A 19,304-nucleotide genomic window follows, 5' to 3' on the forward strand; every position below is an offset into this window, starting at 1 on the left:
TCACGTCACAAACACTTGACTGGGGATATTTCTGTTATAAATTCAAACAAGGAAATTATTTTGCGGTACTGCTGATCTGTGGTTTTCATCAGTCAAAATACAAGTTGGCCAAACATCACCTAATGTATTTACCTGAAATATCATCTGAAGAGTCCTCATCCTGTGGCCTGTTAAGCCTCTTGCTTCTTTTTGGTTTCTCGGGGTTGGCTCTTGATGGATCTTTTACCCGCATCTGTTACTTACTAGGAAAGAGAAACAGGGGTTGCTTTATTGTCTAAACACTTCATCAAATGTAGCGAGTTTGAACTCTAAAAGCATGAGATCAAATCACAAGTTCAAACCCCACAAACACTTTCAGGCTTTGACTAACATCAGCTATTGTGTAACAAAGAGTATAAGCATGTCAGGAAGGAACTCTTAGGAATGCCACAAGATCAGCTACACTACATGACGTTATGAATTGTATCTGCAGCTGCAGGGGACACACACTTCCAGGCAGTAGGGTTAAATATTTGAGATACCAAGATTTTCTTTAACTAGTAGTTTAGTAAACTAGTAAAGAGCTCCAGCCATACCTTACCAGAAAAACTTCATTAAAATAAAAGCTTCTCTTCCTTAACATATCTCCCTTAGGAAAGGTTTCAGTCACCATTTACCCTTGCACATTCCCTAAAAGCATTTGAGCAATTTCAAGCACTTTAATAAAACACAAAAGTCTTCCAAATCTCAATGAATTGTACTCTCCTATGAGTGCAGCCAGACTGGAGTGCAAGCTGACCCCTCTATTAAACATCAGAGAATCCATACGAATGAAGTCTCTCGTAGGAAATTTAGGTCATTAATCAAGGAGTCCTATGAGGAATAGAATTAACGGATAAATATTTGCCACTAAACTTAAAAAAAAATCCTCAGATTTCAGCCCACCAGTCATTTAACCAAAATCCAAATGTGAATTCACTGAAGGAGTGTAGTTGCGCATCACACAAAGAGCTTCTGAGGCTTAGTTTACAGGTTGTCTTTTAATGATGTGCTTCATAAAAACAAATTTATGTTTTCATATACAGAGCATATGAATGTAAGATAGTCAAATATTCATACACTGCAAACCTGTGAGCCATTCTGTTCAGAAAAAAAATTACATCTTCTTGTGTACTAAACAGGTTGTTAATGTCACCTGATCCCCCAAACATTTTCAGCTGTGCTACCTCATTTATGTATAGCAAACCTCTAAAATGCCCCACAGTTGGGAATAGCAAAAGATATCTTCTTGCTACAGATCAAGTAGACATGTCTGCCAAAGTTTAAAGGTTGTCTACCTACATTTTGATATCTTCCCTGTATATGCATGGAGACCTTTGTACCACTGAAGCTCTGAGAGACACAGGAACTGACCTGTTGTATTGGGTTTGCGTGGAAAGGTTTTGGCGGGGGGGGCTACAGTGGTGGCTTCGGCGAGAAGCTGCCAAAAGCTTCCCCCATGTCTGACCAAGCCAATGCCAGATGGCTCCAAGATGGACTCACTGCCAGCCAAGGCCAAGCCCATCAGTGATGGTGGTAGTGCCTCTGCGATAACATAGTTAAGAAGGGGAAGAAAATCACCAAGAGCAACTGCAGCCAGAGAGAAGAGTGAGAAGATGTGAGAGGAACAACTCTGCAGACACCAGCATCAGTGAAGATGGAGGAGGTGCTCCAGGTGCCAGAGCAAAGATTCCCCTGCAGCCCACGGAGAAGACCATGGTGAGGCAGGCTCTCCCCCTGCAGCCCAGGGAGGTTCACGGTGGAGCAGCCCGTGGAGGACCCCACATCGGAGCAGGTGGATGCCCAAAGAAGGCTGTGACCCCATGGGAAGCCAGGGCTGGAGCAGGCTGCTGGCAGGACCTGTGGCCCCATGGAGAGAAGAGCCCACACTGGAGCATGTTTGCTGGCAGGACTTGTGACTCCATGGGGGACCCATGCTGAAGCAGTCTGCTCCTGAAGGATCGCACCCCATGGAAGAGACCCACACTGGAGCAGTTCGTAAAGAACTTGTAGCCCATGGAACAGACTCACACTGGAGCAGTTGGTGAAGAACTGCAGCCCCTGGGAAGGACTCATGTTGGAGAAGTTGGTGGAGGACTGTCTCCCGTGGGAGGGACCCCACACTGGAGCAGGGGAAGAGTGTGAGGAGTCCTCCCCCTGAGGAGAAAGGAGTGGCATAGACATGTGATGAACTGACCGCAACCCCCATTCCCCATCCCTCTGTGCTGCTGGTGGGGGGAAGGTAGAGAAACTGGGAGTGAAGTTGAGCCCAGGAAGAAGGAAGGCATGAGGGGAAGGTTTGTTTGTATTTCTCATTACCCTACTCTGATTTGATTGGTAATAAATTAAACTAATTTCCCCAAGTCGAGTCTGTTTTGCCCCTGATGGTAATTGGTGAGTGATCTCTCCCCGTCCTTATTTGGACCCACGAGCCTTTTGTTGTATTTTCTCCCCTGCCCAGCTGAGGATGGACAGTGACAGAGCTGCTTTGGTGGGCACCTGGCCTCCAGCCAGGGTCAACCCACCACACCTGTATATTGAACTCAATATTCCCTCTCTTATCCATTAAGCCAATCAGCAGAACAGTCTTCAACATCGATACTAGAGCACCACCATCACTGGTATCTGAACAGCCTTCACTGAAGTGAAGCAAGCAATTGATTTGTACTATATTAAATACCATGATGTTCTTAAATTATAGATTTCAAAATTTCCTGTACCTAAGGGTATAAAGCTTCACTTGCTTAGACAGGCAAGTGAACAATGCCACTGAATTCAGCTTTCCTGATTTTGTAGGTTTGCAATTCATATTCATACAGTAAGAAAGATCTGCATATTGCAGCTTTTGACTATTTATATTCAACAAATGTTAGCACGCCTAATGTACATCAACAGCCATGCATCACAGCATCCCTAGGACATGAAAAGGTGCTTCAGACTCAAAGAACTTCAACTGTGTATTTCTGCCTTGGCACCTTATCACATACATCCAAGCTTCATGTGAAACTACCCATCACCACTTGTCGCACTGCCACCTAACTGAGCACAAGATTCATCGAGACATTCATCAAACAGTAAGGCTGATACAGCTGCTGTTAGAAAACCCACGATTTTACACTAAATTATGTAAAGAGTCAATAGCAAAGACAGCAAAAATGTCCTCCCTAAAGGAACATAGTTGTGTTTAGGTTATTCAACACTGACATAAATGATCTATGATTTCATTTCAGCATAACAATTTTTATCTCTTTGGACAGATTATGTAAGACTGTCCAAACCACAGATTTCACCCAAATGAAAGTCATGTTCATACAAGTACATTTTGAGAGCTCAGATGGCTTAATGAGAGAACAATTACGGGCCCAACCAGCTGAAACACACATAAGTCTTTACCCCCTGTGACATCCTGTGGCCCACAGGCCAGGCAATACGATCCAGATTGGGACACACACGTCCTACCGCTGAACGCACTCTCCTGGGTCCTTCAGGACACGTGGAAAAGATAAGAGTGTCAGCTGCAATGACTGAAAACGTGGCATTTCTGGCCCAACATAATCAACATGGCATTAGAAATGAACACCGGCACAAGAAGCTGGCGTTCACACTGCAGGTTGGGGAACCCACCGAGCAACCCAGAGACTTTTCAGCCTTCTTTCAGTAAAAGCAGGCAGAACAAAAGATAACACAGACCATTAGATTAATCAGTTTTCATGAACACACAGACAGGCATCCATCAGACAATGTTTACTGACCTGTGAGCTCTTGGAAAAGCCACAGAGTATCAGGGACCTAGCCAGCCAGGGTTTGTGTCTGATTTTGAAAAGCATGTAAGTGGGATGAAAGGGTAAGACCAACGAGCTGCGCAGCAAACATTTACAATGCAAGTAGCACAGTAGATGTGCAGTAGTCTCTGCCCTTTTCTAGTATACCTGGGAATAGGAAACCTTACAAGTAAGATTGCATTTACCAACTAAAAACATGATCGACATTTCAAAATCAAAATGTTTACGCCAGGAATTTGATTATTATATTTAATTGAGATAAACGAGGAAGAAACCGAAGGTGCTTCAGAAATGACTTCTCAGAAATATTTCAGTTTATGGGAAATAAAAGACTGAGATTTTATTGGAAGGAAACCCCTGAACAAACATAGACCTAAGAAAAGATAAAATATAGCTAAGAAAAAAGCAAGAGAGAAATTCTCTAGGTTTCTCTTGACCATAGGCACAAGCCATTCAGGATAAGCAGGCAAAGGAGAAATGAATAATTTACACAAAATGAACTTGATACCCTGAAGAGTAAAAACCTTGGCATATTGCCATGATTTGTCTCTTTCCAGCCCATTGTCCTATTCTTTTTACTATGTTCCTTGAGTAATTTGTGGCTACAGCCATCAACTGTCAGTGTCCTAAAGGAGGCACTCTCCCTTTGAATGCATAAGCAGAAAGAAGTCTCCATGCACCCTTGCTTGGAAGTTTCTTTTTATGATGGAAAAACAAATGTGGTAAGTTTTTCATTTCATATGCACAAAATCAAGTCATGGTGCAAATGACACTTGACTAATGAATTTGACAAATTAAAAAACCCTGACTTTTGCAGTAGAAAAAGCTGAGTTCAGAGGGTATGTTAGAGATTGTGGTGGAGCTATCTGGCACACAGTAAAAATCTTAAGTAAAAATTATGCAGCTCCATGGAAAAATCCCTAAAAATAGAAAGAGCTAAATCTCTTCCTTTTAAGCAATCATTTCATACAAAACTAAGAACTAGTCCCTGCCAAACGTGTTCAGATTCTTTGAGCTCAGCATACAAGAGTTTGAAGTGTAAACATCATCACTTGCTATTCTTGATTTACTTTTATTTCTTAAAAGACTCCTAATGGCAATCTGCCTACAAAAAGCTGATTAAGATCAAAAGCTCCTCACTACAACTGCTCATTTCCACCTTTCTAGAAAGATCAAACCACTTCAAAAGCAGCAGAATGATCTGCCTACCTAATTTTAAAAGCTTCAAATTTGACAAGGTGCCAAAAATCAATGTGCTAAATTTGTTAAGTTAAATCTAAGGTATGCCTAGACTATTCTAAATGTAAGGTATGCCTGAAATAGTCTGTATTTAACAACATTAATATTTCTATATTTAGAAATGCACCCTCTTCATAAAATATTTAGGAACTAAAAAGAGTTGGATGTAGTTCCTACAATAAATATTTGTTATTTTTTAAAGTTTTATATTTTACTGGAACTCAGTAGAGCTGGAACCAATATAAGCTACAAGGCTAGTGTGAACTAGAATTCACTTTTCTTTTGGGAAAACAAACCAAAACCAAACAGGTTGTTCCTCTTCATGGCATCTTTATGCAAGAGAGGTGGAGACACAAACTATTTCTTCACTGTCTAGACTCTCCAAAACCTATTCTCGTCTCACCATCTTGCACTCCTTACTTAGAGGTTGAATTCCTCACCTACAATGCCTACAGCTCACTTGCTAAATGTTGAGATGTGCCACCTTAGTGAGTTTTCCCACGCTGTACCTTCACTACGAAGCTTGGAAGAAACCTGAACCAGATCATCAGTTTTTAGAGAAATACCCTGCTGTGCTGACTGCTGCCATATCACTTCTTCCATCTGCCTAGATCCACTTTTTCCCTCCTCTTATAATTAGGGTGCCAGCTCTTTCAGGGAAGTGCCACATTTTTGTTTCTATTTGTGTAATACCTATCACAACATTCTTCCTGATCCTTGATTAACTAGGAGGATTCCACTGGCGTTACTAGAATGCAAACAACAAGATAAAAATGGTGCAATAACCACTAGCTCATCTAAGCATACTTACCCTACGAAATCCCAAATGAGTCTACATATAGTCTCCAGGTACTATTTTGGATACAGGTAAGACTCTCCCAGTAGGACTGGCCATCAGCTGTGAAGCCAGTCTTGTTAATTATTTCATCAGTGAGCACCTGAATTCAAAGAAGCTAGGGCAAATCCATTCAGCTTAGTTCCTAAATTCATCTGAGGTATCCTAAATTCCAGCTGTCTCACCACTTGTGGTCAAACTTTAAAGTCAAAATGATACCATTTTATGTTGCTAATGCCAAAAAAACCCTGCATTGCACTGAAAAGGCATAGAACGCACTGAATACAGTGAAAAATAAGCACTTTCATGTAAATTAACAGAACTGTCCAGCTGTCAACAGCAGCCTCCCACCAAAGCAAGCGGCTGAGGAACAGCACAGATGTGCAGATTAAGTCCAGAGGCCAAGATGCTCCATAGCACATCTGTGAAGGGTGTTTATGAGCTTCCATGTAACTGTCAGAGTACAAAAAGAAGAGCCTCGTATGGGTCAGTAATGCCAGATCCTCTGCAGAATTGCTACATGTTTTGATGTAAGCTGCAAGTTGATCTATTTTGGACGACTTGTTCTGAGCGTTACCTGTGGCATTTTGGCTTGCTCGCCACGAGATCAAATATCACCCAATTAGAGCAAGAACTGCATCCATCACGGTTAGCAATCGGGCAGTGTCACCCATCAGTGGGCCAGGAGGCTCAGCGCTCTGACAGCCACCAAAACCTTTGCGGCAAACAAGCCCCCACTGCCTGCTAAAGCAGTAAAAGGACCAGAACTGCTGACTGGTAGTGGCAGCAACACTTCTTCCCCTGGAAAATGTCATCTGAAATTCTGAGTGTGTCATCTCCAAGATTTCCTAGCCCAAAGGCACATCACACATCCTACACCGTCACTGGAGCTCAAATGCCAATCCTGACATTGTATTACAGTCCTAAAAGGGTGAGACACTGATGTACTTTTTGCGCAAGGACTGAGACAGCCTTCGGACCACTAGACACCACTTTCCAACTAACAGTAAAAATCCCATAGCATTTCTCACTTTTATTAATCCTTTTTATCCAGCTGCCCATGCTAAATATGGTCTGCCAATATTCATGTCTGCATCCTGCGCAATCCCCCTCAGATTTCCTACTGAAACCCACTTGCCACAGAAAAATTACTTCTAAGGATGAACAGAAACCAGATGCGTCCAGCAACAGGAATGAAAAGACCCTGTAATTGGGTCTTTTATGTCATTTATGATTAAAGTAAATTAAAGGATTGAGTGAGTAAAAGGAGGAGTATTTTGATGACATATTTTTGCTAGTATCTTATAGCAAAGATCTCATGGAAAATTTCATGGATACCTGTCAATATTCAACCTCATAAAGCAAACTGCAACTTTTGCTTATGTTCTCTATCCCACCTTAAAAGCATTTTAAAAAATAAACACACCAAGAAGGAAAAACATCTGGGTGGATGCGTTCATGGTCTAACATGGATTTTCCTACAAATTCATGCTTTAAAAACCAAAACATAGAAGTATGATAAAAAGACCCATGGCTTATAACTAATGACGTTGGCCTGCAAGTGAAAACTTTGTATGTGAAAAGGCAGTCAGATGACAGAGCTGACACTCTATGCACTCATGTGATATGAACACTGATGGAACAGTGCCATCATCACAGAAAATCTGAGGACATAACAACTGAAACAGCTGGAAAATAACCAGTAAACTCACAGTATCTTGGTGGGATAACCATGAGGACAAAAACTGGGAAAAAAGTGGTCCGAGCTGTCACAGGAGAACGTGAGGGCAATATGATGAAATATGGGAAATGCTAATTCCGTGAAGTGCACAAAAAAAAAAAAAAAAAAAGGAACTGTGGTTGCAGCACAGTGTGTGAGATAGCAGGCTGAAGCCCACACAAGTTAATACGTTAAGCAGGGACTCACACTGTACTCCTGCCTAAAGGGCTGAGTTGGAACAGATGAAGGAAGACAACGGCTGCATGTAACTTCCCATCTGCTCCGGAAGGGTGTTGTGGGAGTTAGCTAATTAATGGAGGTAAAACAGATACATCAGTAAAGGACTACAAAAAACTAGTTTGAACTCTTTGAAAGTCAAAGTCTTGCCACCAAGAGAAAAAAAATTTCATTCCGTTTTCTTCCTCCACACAAACTGCCCCAGTTTGTTTTGATGGCACGTCTGAAGTGGAACAACTTGTCCTTGATCTACGATTGATGCTCACAGCAGAATCTGAGACACAAGCTGCATTTCTGTGAATCTCGCAGAAACAAAACTACAGAGCACCAGTTCTTCAATATTTCATGAAGAAATCTGACAAAATATTTACAACCGTAGTAAACTGCAGAGCAATTTCACAAAGGCATACCCTGCTATCAATCTGGCACATGCTCATGCCACCATTTAAAAAACTAGAAAATGAGAGCAGATAGAATCCTTTAAACACAACTCTGCTTTATATGCTGGTATAAGAGGATTATTTAATGGAATTGGGAAGTATTTTTAGCTAAAGATGATGTGCAACAAGAATACAGTGCTACACCTGGAGTTATTGCCATCTGCTTCTACGCTCTTCACATTTTATTCTTCTGCATCTGTGTTTAATATGCCATCGTGCATATCCTGTTTAACTGTGCAAGTATCAACGTATCTATAGAAAGAGCAAGCTGAAGTCCTAAAGTAAAGGACATCAACAGCAAAAGACTGAATGAATTTCTAAAAAAAAAAAACCACAGGAATCTGAGAATCAAACAACTCACACAAATACAACGTGCAGATGTGCAGTTCTGGGTCTAAAATACCATGTCTCCAATCAATTAAGAGGACCATCACCAGGCTGTCACCTAATCACCAGGCACGTACCGGCCTGCATTCACCGAAAACTAAACTTCAGGCAGCAGCGCGCCAGCGCTGCGGCCACACACACCGCCTGCTACAACACTTGGCATGGGGAGCCCGCAGCCTGCGTTCACGCGGCCACGCAGCAGTGGCAGCGGGCCGGCGGTGGCATCACCAGGCCGGCATATGCCACGCTGTCAGAGCAGGGCAGAAATAATCACGCCAGCCTCATGACAGAGAACCGCAAGACCATTTCATAACTGCAGTCGCTTGCTAACTTGCCTAATGCAAAGTGAACGGCGCTTACGTTTAAACCCGACCAAAGGCGATGCTACCCAACTCTCTCTAATAGACCAAGAAACTTACTGCAGGTCACGGAGACGGCCCGCTGCTGCTGTTTTCGCGTCACGGTAGGGTTAACCTATTTTAGACCGACAGCGGCCGGTCGGCAGCAGCTGCTCGCCGCCGGCTACCCAAAACGAGCCCACGCGAGCCGTACTTGGCCACCAGTTCAGAACACGGCGGGAGAAGCGCCAGGCAAGCCTGCCCCGGCCGCCTCCAGCAGCGGGGAGGCCGCCCGCCCGACCCGCGGCCACGGCAGAGCAGTCGTCCCCCCCCTCGCCCGCCCCCAACCCGGCACACGCGTCGCCCCGCTCCTCGCCCGGCTGCACCTGCGCAGCGCCCACAGGCCGCGGCTCCGCAGGCCGCGGGCCCGGCCGCCGCCATGGCGGGGCGGATCGGCCCGGCCCGGCCCGGCACAGCACGGCACGGCCGTCCGGCAGCGACCGCCGCGCGTCGGCGCCGAGGCTCCGCGGCCCCCCGGCTCCGCAGGAGAAGCCCGCCGTGGACACGGCGTGCCCCGAGCTGGGCCGGCGGGCTTCCCCCCTCCCCACCCTGAGCGCCCCGCACTCACGGAGCGGCGGGCGGCTGGCAAGCAGGCGCGGCGGCAGGAAGCGGCGGAGGAAGCTGGGCCGCAGCCAGGGCCGAGCCGAGCCGCTCCGCTCCGCTCCGCTCCGCCCGGCGCGGCCCGCCCCCGGCCTCACCGCGCCGCTCCCCGCCCCAGCCCCAGCTTCAGCCCGGACGACTCTCCGCGGGCTCCGGGGCGGCGGGCGGGCTGCTCCCGGCGCCGTACGAGCTCGGCCGGGGGCAGGTAGCGTGGAGTGCGGGTGGGATCGCGGGGTGGTGCCGGTTCGAGGGCAGAACGCGTCTCCCAGGTAGGAAGGGCGGTGGAGGAGCGGGGCTGCCGGCTGGGCGGGAGCGTACCTGGGCCCGCTGAGGGGCAACAGGTAGCCGCAGGTCTGGCTGCGAGGCACTTTACAGACTCAAGGCAAAGAGAGTAAGGGGGTGCAAAGGAAGGGAGACATGATGGGGTTACCTTCACGTCTGAAATTAGCAGGGTCTTGCTGAAAGATCTGGAGATCCTGCACTGGGTTTGTGTGTGTGGAGGAGCAAGCTAGCGGGTTTCCCCGTGCACAGGGGTGTGGGTATTCGTACTCAGAGGTTATGCAGAAGGGTCTGCACCCTGCATAGATTTTCGAGGTAGCCACCTTGTAGCGGATCTGCTAACAAACAGGCTGAAAGGATGGTTAAAGAAGCATGTAGAAGTCATTGGACCAAGCAAAGACAAGATGTCAGGAAGAGTATTGTTGAAAGAGGGTGACAGATTAAGCAGGATTTGATTTAGGTGGGAGGAGTTCTTTAGGCATTTCAGATCTGCAGGCCGGGTAACAGAGGAGCCCAAGACATGGGTTGTGAACACCGTGTTCCTGGAATCTGTATGTGAAAGGGAGAAAGAATATGGGACAATAATCGGAAACAAATTGGATTGAGAAGTGGGTTCCTCCTCCTCCTCTGCAGAGGAGAGATTAAAGAATTCTTGCAGTGCAAGAGCAATAACTAGACTAAAAGGTTAAAGAGAAGGAAGGAAGGAAGGAAAAGTGAACATGTGAAAGGGGGATAGTGTCATATAAGGGGAATACGTTCATCTAACACAGGAGAGGAGAAGAGAAATATCTGGAAGAGGTAGAATGTCAGGACACTGGCAGAAGTGGAAGGCAAGCAAAGTGTTTCGTATGGGAAACACTTCTTCACCTCATCTTTTCCACCTCCTTTGCTTGCAGCCTTTATGCATAAGTTCCCACTGTGTTGGGAAAAATGGGATATAAATTAAGAGTTGCATGTGAGGAAAACAGATGTGTCACAGAAATCAGCCAGGTCCCCAGCTTTCCTGTAGAATCACTCAACAATGCAAAAGCAAAGAAAGACAATGTTAGAATCATGTCCGAGGTTTTGTAATGGGTGAAAATGAAGGGTCAGAGGCAAAGGAGAAATAAAGACAAAAAGCATCAGAAATCAGAGGCATGAAAGAAAGAAAAGAGAAAGAGAGGAAAAGCCAAAAGCAAATAGTAAAGCATGGTGAAGAATAATGTGGGAAGGCTGAAAAGTTTGGGGGGGGGAACAAAAATGGTAGAAAAAGAAGATGCAGTAACAAAAAAATCAGAAAAGTGGTAAGGCTTGATGAAAGCCGAGATCTGTGAACCATTTCTTCAATGAAGGCTTCGGTCAAATGTGAATATGAGGATAAAGAATGTGCAAGGGTAATCAGCTGGGAAATGACACCACTGGGGACAAGCATGGGAGGCAGTGGAGAAATGGAGAGTGAAATGGAGAGAGAGGGTCCTGAGAGGTGAAATGAAGAAAGCTGCTGAGGAGGGGCTGGATGAGTGCTGGATGGCAGTGCCTTGAAGGCAAGGAGAATTGGATGTGCTGCTTCCCACCCTTTCACCGACCAGGGGAGTTTGCCTAGCTTGATCTCCTCTGACTTCAAACTCTCAGTCTTTCACAAGATGGCCAGTGGATCATTTCTGTTTCTGCAGGCAAGCTAGTGTGTTCTTTCTTTGTATATATATATATGTATGATCCAGGGTCAAATTAAAACCATAAATTAATTTATAAAAATGCAATTTCATGTGAATATGCATTTCATATGACAAGTATCCTGACGCTCCACATCACACGCTTTAAGGTCCTTATAGTAATATATGCAATAAATGGAGACTAACTGTGGTTGTTATTTTACTACAGATAAAATATACAGTAAATTATACTTCAAAAAGAGAATTTCTAGAAGTAGTGTATTCTACCCATACCTTGTTGAAAATGGAGAATGCATAAAACTTCAACTCATATATAGATACACTGCTTCCAAGAGACAGTTTGCAAATGCCTGTCAAGGCGGCCATATGGAGGGGCTGGCAGAAGGGCAGCTAGTGAACCAGCTATATGTGCCAGGTTCAATTTGTCACACTTTACAGTACCAAGAAATATTTTGTGCTCATTTTGAGAAGGAGAACACTCATTAATAAAGATTCAACAACATACTCCTCAAAATGCATCTCTTACGAAAAGACCCAACACATTTGCCTTTAAAGCCTGGAACCGCTAGTACATAATATGTCTACAAAGGTATGTCGTAAATACAGAGTACTGAATTGAAGTATGTTGAACAGAGGGACCCTTGTTTCTCCACTTAAAACATTCTTGGCCATCAGTCCTTGGGGCTGGAAGACTGACAGCTGTCAAAACCAAAGTGTATCGAAATTAGGGGTACAGTTGTTACCCTTGGACCGCAGCTCCTGTGGCTCTAAGGGGACAGTGGCAAGGGTGAAAGCAGTGCAGGCCAGCGCTAAAATCACCTTTTCTCAGGTGTAACGCTGAGGGGGATTTTTTTTGAATTACTGTGAGAGGATTTGGCAGCAAAATTCCCCATCCCAGCTTTCAGTACTTTAAGGTTCAGTTGTGGAAATTACCCTGCTCAGGCAAAGCGGTATCAAGGCCTCCAGCCCCCGCCTCTGAGGAGAAGGTGGAGCCGCCCGGGGAGCTGTCTCCTCGCCGGCCGGCGGGGGCGGGCGGCTGGCGGGGAGCGGCAGGGACTGTCGGGGTGGCCGCCATCTTCAGAGGCGGGCTGATGGGGGCTGGGGCCTGGGGCTGGTGGCGGGCGGCGCGGGCCCTACGAGCGGCGAGCGGCGGCTGGTGCCGGGCGGCAGCGCCCGGTGAGGCGGGGGGCGGAGTGGCGGCTGGGTCTCTCTGAAGGTGGGCGGCGGGGTGAGGTGCTGGCGGTGCCGGCGCCCAGGGGGGAGCCCGGTGTGAATGTTAAATGTTCTTAGGGGAGATAGGCTTCCCCGAGTGGCCGGGGGAGCGGGGCCCTGCTCCGGGCTCATAGGCTGCGCGTCTTCGTCAGGTCCCGGGGCGGTGGGTGCCGCCAGCCGCAGCCTCTGCGCCGGCGAGGTGCCTGGCCTTTCCTACCAAGAGCTTAAAGACTTGAAGAAAACCAACGTCCTCCACATAGACGTGCGGGAGAGGTGGGAGATCGACAGATTTGGAAAAATCCCAGCGTCCATCAACATACCGTGTAAGTTATTAGCACTGCTACGTGGAGATGTTGGGTGTTCCCCTTTGCTTGAAGGTTAAGTCTGTGGACAAGTGGTGGTGACTGAGCAAAGAGGAGCTGTGCTAGACAGCTGCTAGTATCTTGTGAGGCTAAACTTTTCCTCCAGAGGAATTGGAAGCCTTATGGTGTAAGCCTGTCTGTGGATGGAGAATAAATGAGACCTTTTTTTCTGTATTTCCCAGTGGGTGAATTAGTGGAAGCACTACAGATGGATCCAACAGAGTTCAAGAAGCAATACAGTCAAAAGATGCCATCCAAGTCAGACCCTGTGGTTTTCTCCTGTTTGGCAGGAACAAGAAGTAAACAAGCACTTGGTTTTGCCACGTCCTTGGGTTTCAGCAGGTATGACTTGTATGTGTAAGGATGGGATTAATGAGGCTTCCCCCATGAAGCAGAACTCATACTCAGCTTCTTGTGGGCAAGGGTAAAAATTTAAATGTGCAACATGAACAAAATTACTACTCTTGTCTCCACTGAACCTCGAAAGACGCTGTTGGGTGTTGCAGCAAAGTAGGGTGTGTCAATCACCCTGTGAAACAACCCCTCAGCAGCTCTGTGCATGTGCCACAATCTGCTGCAAAACCATGCTCCTGCTGAAGAGTCCTTCTGCCTCTTAGGGCTCCCTTGCCGAGACTGCTTCCTTATGGAGCTTCAGAAGCACTAGTCCTGAGACACAGGATGATCAATTGGAAAGGTGGAGAAGTGCTCGCTTTGGTCGAAGTACAATCTCAGATTAAATAGTTTATGAAACCGCACCCTTTGTTAAATTGCAGTTCTGTACAGTTCACTGTTGACAAAGTACACCTTCACTTTCAGTAAAGCATTAGATTGTTTGTCAGGAGTAAAGCAGTGAAGGCAATAGCTAAAAAGACAATGAGATTGAAAGAGTAAAAGGAAAAGCAATGTTTGGTTGGCAGAATTGTTACACCTGTGCCAGAAGGTGCCTCGCTGGCTTGAAGACTGCAGATCAAATTCAAAAAATTGGTTGTTTGCTCATGTTTTTGCTGAACTGCAATTCATGAACTGGAATATCCCTGCTAATTCTAGTCAAAAGTGTGGAACCACGTTCTTGTTTTATAAATATATTGTTTTAATAAGTGCAAAATATCCTCCATTACCTGTTTTTCATGCTGCCTAATTGAAAGAGTCAATATTGTTTTGCATGGTGGGTTTTTGTTTTCCAGAGTTCAGTTTTGTGCAGGCTTATGTCAGGTCTATAGAGCAGCATGTAGGTTTGCAAGGAAGTAAAGATCAGTTTGCTGCATTTATTTGATGACATCTGAAGTATTAGACATAATAACATGTAAATCTCCCACTGCAGTCAGTCTGTTCTCTCTTTTTTTTAAAAAAGAAGTGGCAAGCTGTTCCATTGATCCAGCTACTACTACTTGCTTGATGTTTGATCTCCAGCATTGTGTCATTTGGAAGAAGAGAGTTACAGAACACACTGCATGGAAGCAGGCAGTGTTAGAATATGAGGAATGTCAATCTGGCTCATTGAAGCTAGGTACAAGTGTATTTGATTACAGAGAATTTCTGTATGGGTTTTTTTTTCCTTTGATTTTTTTGTTGTTGTTTTAGTTTGGGTTTTTTTGCCATGTCCTCTTAGATACCTTTTTCAAGAAGAGTCAGTATTAACATTTATCTTCTGCATATTTTCAGAGTTCAGCAATATGCTGGTGGCTTTGAGGATTGGGTAAAACATGAACCTCCAGAGAAAAAATGAAGATGACTACCCCATGCCTTGCTGCATCAAGGCTTCAGGATGGTTTGTAGGTTTTAGCATTCAAACTACATGCATTCCACTTCCAGAACATGGCCCACTCCTGTTTTCTAGTGTCAATGGACATTGACCTTCAAATAGCTGTACATATCAACTGCTTAGTTTAAATTATATCTGAAGACTATGACATGAAGAGAGAACATTAAATTATTTCGACCTTTACTTTGGGCTATGTTTTTTGGTGAAAGTATGTGAAGGCACCCCAAGTGCTTACTATGTTTACTAAGATTTTTGTATGATGCAGTTTATGACTGTTTAAACTAATGATGATAGACAAAATTATCCTTTCCCAAATATCTCTGTTGGGTAGTTTTAGAATAGTTAAACTGCAAATGTTCTAATGGATTGGGGTAACTGCTGTAAGCACAGATGTATTATACTCCATGTGTAGCTGCAGTTTTGAAATAGTTGCTGGGTTATCGAAGAGTAGGAGTACAAATTTTTAGGTTTGTACTATGTGATTGTAAGGCCAAAACTTCACTACTGGTCAGAAAATACAAAGGGAAACTAACCTGATGCTAGAATACTTACTGTTCCAAATGTTGTGATTGCTTATTTTAAAAGTATATCCATTTTTATACGCAGATCTGCTTCTGAGCACAAAATGCTATAGCGTTCAGTCAACAACTTCTGTTCCCTCAGTATCAAGTGAGAACTTGCCTGTATTTGAAGTTGTTATTATAGAGATGTAATCATTTTAGGCTGGAAAATTTGAGGTGTCCAAGGAAGTTACTAAACTCCCTTCCTTGTACATTAATTTGTGTGTCTTAAAACTTTAAAAAACAAACCGACCCACCCCATGCCTACCTATAAATTTGCATAGCCATAATCCTAAGGATTTTTTTGTTTGTTTTTTAATGCTGTTAACAGTTCAGGGGAACTAGCAAAGGTGAATTGCTTTGGCCTTTAGAAAAATTAAGTCCTAGCACAGAAGTTTGGGACTCTGGAAAAAGGAATTAAAATTTCTGATTCTGCTCCCATTGGTATTGGCAGGCAATGGGCACCTGCCCAATGGCTCTTCCATTCCAGTGAGAAGAGAACCTAAAAAATACACCCTCTCAAGCTGAGAGAACAGAGAAGAAAAAGTAACTAATCTTACTAGAATTTTATTTCTAATAAGTCCCGCGGTGTCTCTGCAGTCACTTGTTTCTGGAGGAGAACTCCTGCAGTTGGCACAGGAGCTGTGTAGTTGTGCTGCCCTGATGCTGTATCTCACAGCGGTTTCTGTTCTCTTGTCTTTGCTAATAATTAGAGACCCTGTGGTGTAGCTGTGATAATAGCGAGTAATGAGGGCATTTTTCTTCAAAATATCATTGACTTTTTGGCAGTCTTATTGCTATACTTTATTTCCAATCCCTTAAAAAAACAACCAAAAAAACCCAAACAAAACCAGAATTTAGACAAATTTCCAACATACTGGTTTAGTTTAACTGATGAATTAATGGGAGGAAGATGAAATTAAAATGCCAGGATGAGTATGGGTGTTACCTTGTTGTGGTCAATTACTCTGCAATTCTCACTAGTTGTAAGTGACCAATGCTTCCTTTCATAGCTATGTTACAGTTTGTTGGGAATATCTAAAACTACATAGCCACAAAAAATTAACAACACTTATATTGGGTCACACAAAGATCTGTCTAGCTCATTATTTTCTGTTTGGCAGCAACTCGTAAACATCTGAGGAAGAGCATAAAACAGGATATGCATGTAGTGATACAATCCCCAGATTATTCTTGTTCACTTCCTTCAGGCTTTGCACATCTTGGTATATTTGGGTATTTGTAACGTTTCAACACCAGCTCCCGGCAGTGTCAGCAGGCTGCGCTGGGTTTAACAACGCATTGTGAGAAGAAGTCTTTCCTTTTGTTGCTTCTCAACTTGCCGTGTATTGTTTCCATTGGATGTTCCCACTTCTGTCGGAAGTGATGAACAGTTGTCACCTCATCAGTCTTCACACCAATTGTGATTTTTTTTTGTTTGTTTTTTTAGACCTCTGCTGTCTTTTCTGAGCTGAAGAGTTGTGGGGTCTTTTTATTTTTTTTAACTAGGAAAGCCATTGTATACCTCTTATTTTTCAGTAGTTTTTATTAGTCTTGGTAGATTTAGTTTTTATTAGTAGTTTTTCACAAGGTGTTTCTCAATCTATTTGTAGCTTGTCAAAGTTGATAATTGTTTCTGTCTTCCTCTATCATCTTCTTTATGTGGATATAACTTGCTTTTCAAATGATGCCTTTTGAGTTTATTAACTTGTCTGATCTAGGTAAGTTTGCTTCCTTTCAGATTTTTCCTTAAGTTTTTTTGGCATAGATGGCCTGTGTTTGCTTTGACACTCCACTGTCACCTGTAACCAGATAATCTGAAGACTTTTCAGCTACCTCTCTTCTAATAAGATACATAAAAGTGAGGTATTTCTCTCCTTTGAATTGAAGCACAGTAAAGGTGATTTTTTTTTTGTCTGGTTGGTAGTAAAGCTGTTGAATTCACATTATGTTCCATTTAGAATCATAGAATGGTTTGGGTTGGAAGGGACCTCAAAGATCATCTAGTTCCAACCCCCTGCCACAGGCAGGGACACCCTCCACTAGACCAGGTTGCCCAAAGCCCCATCCAACCTGGCCTTGAACACTTCCAGGGATGGGGCATCCACAACCTCTCTGGGCAACCTGTGCCAGTGCCTCACCACCCTCACAGTAAAGAATTTCTTTCTAACATCTAATCTAAATCGACCCTCCTTCAGCTTAAACCCATTACCCCTTGTCCTGTTACTACACTCCCTGATAAACAGTCCCTCTCCAGCTTTCCTGTAGGTCCCCTTCAGGTACTGGAAGGCTGCTCTAAGGTCTCCCTGGAGCCTTCTTTTCTCCAGGCTGAACAACCCCAACTCTCTCAGCCTGTCTTCATAGGAGAGGTGCTCCAGCCCTCTGATCAGCTTTGTGGCCCTCCTCTGGACTTGTTCCAACAGCTCCATGTCTTTCTTGTAGTGGAGCCCCCAGAGCTGGATGCAGTACTCCAGGTGGGGTCTCACAAGAGCAGAGTAGAGGGGCCGGGTCAGCTCCCTCGACCTGCTGGTCATGCCTCTTTTGATGCAGCCCAGGACACAGTTGGCTTTCTGGGCTGCAAGTTCACATTGCTGGCTCGTGTTGAGCTTTTCATCAACCAACACCCCCAAGTCCTTCTCCTCAGGGCTGCTTTCAATCCATTCCTCGCCCAGCCTATAGTCGTGCTTGGGATTGCCCTGACCCATGTGCAGGACCTCGCCCTTGGCCTTGTTGAACTTCATGCGGTTTGCATAGGCCCACCTCTCAATCCTGTCAAGGTTCCTCTGGATGGCATCTCTTCCCTCCAGCGTGTCGACCACACCACACAGCTTGGTGCCATTGGCAAACTTGCTGAGGGTGCACTCATTCCCACTGTCCATGTCACCAACAAAGATGTTAAACAGTGTCATTCTCAATACCGACCCCTGAGGAACGCCACTCGTCATCGTTCTCCACTTGGACATTGAGCTGTTGACCACAACCCTTTGAGTGCAACTGTCCAGCTAATTCCTTATCCACCGCGTGGTCCATCCATCAAACCCATGTCTCTCCAATTTAGAGACAAGGATGTCATGTGGGACAGTGTCAAATGCCTTGCACAAGTCCAGGTAGATGATGTCAGTTGCCCCTCCCTTGTCCACCAACACTGTAACCACATCATAGAAGGCCACCAAATTTGTCAGACATGATTTGCCCTTGGTGAAGTCATGCTGGCTGTCACCAATCACCTCCTTATTTTCCATGTGCCTGAGCATAGGCTCCAGGAGGGTCTGCTCCAGAATCTTGCCATGCACAGAGGTGAGACTGACCAGCCTGTAGTTCCCTGGGTCCTCCTTTTTTCCCTTCTTAAAAATGTGGGTTATGTTTCCCCTTTTCTAGCCAGTTGTTCCAAATTACATCTTTTTATAACTGTCATCATTAGTTTTTTAAATTGAAAGAGGGCAGATTTAGATTAGATATCAGGAATAAATTCTTTACTGTGAGGGTGGTGAGGCACTGGAACAGGTTGCCCAGAGAGGTTGTGGGTGTCCTCTCCCTGGAAGTGTTCAAGGCCACATTGGATGGGGCTTTGGGCAGCCTTGGGCAGGAGGGTTGGAACTAGATGATCTTTGAGGTCCCTTCCAACCCAAACCATTCTAGGATTTCTATGATCACTGAATCCAGTTCCTTTGCACTTTATTCCCTTTCACTGTTTACACTGGAATCAGAGCTGGTAAAACTACCCTCACCTCCCCAGTAGAAAAATGACTTAAGACACTTTCAGTTACCATCAAGAAGTGCCTGATAGAAGAAAGCTCTGAGGTTTAGGTTACAGGTAATTT

General features: G+C 44.7%; 2 protein-coding genes across 5 annotated transcripts in view; one reads left to right on the forward strand and one right to left on the reverse strand.

Annotated features, from left to right (window-relative positions):
- USP45 (ubiquitin specific peptidase 45) overlaps window positions 1-9,779 on the reverse strand; it is a 59,705-nt gene extending 49,926 nt beyond the window's left edge. For 2 of the 3 annotated variants that reach the window (XM_075747779.1, XM_075747782.1), the window contains exons 1-2: window positions 9,625-9,779; window positions 133-242 (exon numbers count right to left, since the gene is read on the reverse strand). In XM_075747779.1, the coding sequence (XP_075603894.1) occupies window positions 133-232 (100 nt within the window). In that variant the 5' untranslated portion in view covers window positions 233-242; window positions 9,625-9,779. The remainder of the gene's footprint in view (window positions 1-132; window positions 243-9,624) is intronic. The other variant, XM_075747780.1, reaches the window with a different exon arrangement.
- Window positions 9,780-12,639: 2,860 nt separating this feature from the next.
- On the forward strand, window positions 12,640-15,106 carry TSTD1 (thiosulfate sulfurtransferase like domain containing 1). 2 transcript variants are annotated; one of them, XM_075747775.1, is made up of 4 exons: window positions 12,640-12,763; window positions 12,952-13,122; window positions 13,344-13,503; window positions 14,824-15,106. In XM_075747775.1, the coding sequence occupies exons 1-4, from the start codon at window positions 12,679-12,681 to the stop codon at window positions 14,885-14,887; spliced, it is 480 nt and encodes a 159-aa protein (XP_075603890.1). In that variant the 5' UTR covers window positions 12,640-12,678; the 3' UTR covers window positions 14,888-15,106. The 2 variants fall into 2 exon arrangements, with proteins under 2 accessions (XP_075603890.1, XP_010300917.2); XM_010302615.2 differs by lacking the exon at window positions 12,640-12,763 and having other exon boundaries at window positions 12,814-13,122.
- Window positions 15,107-19,304: the final 4,198 nt, after the last annotated feature.

This window comes from Balearica regulorum, chromosome 3, assembly GCF_011004875.1.
Source record: "Balearica regulorum gibbericeps isolate bBalReg1 chromosome 3, bBalReg1.pri, whole genome shotgun sequence".
In the NCBI taxonomy this organism is placed as follows: Eukaryota; Metazoa; Chordata; class Aves; order Gruiformes; family Gruidae; genus Balearica; species Balearica regulorum.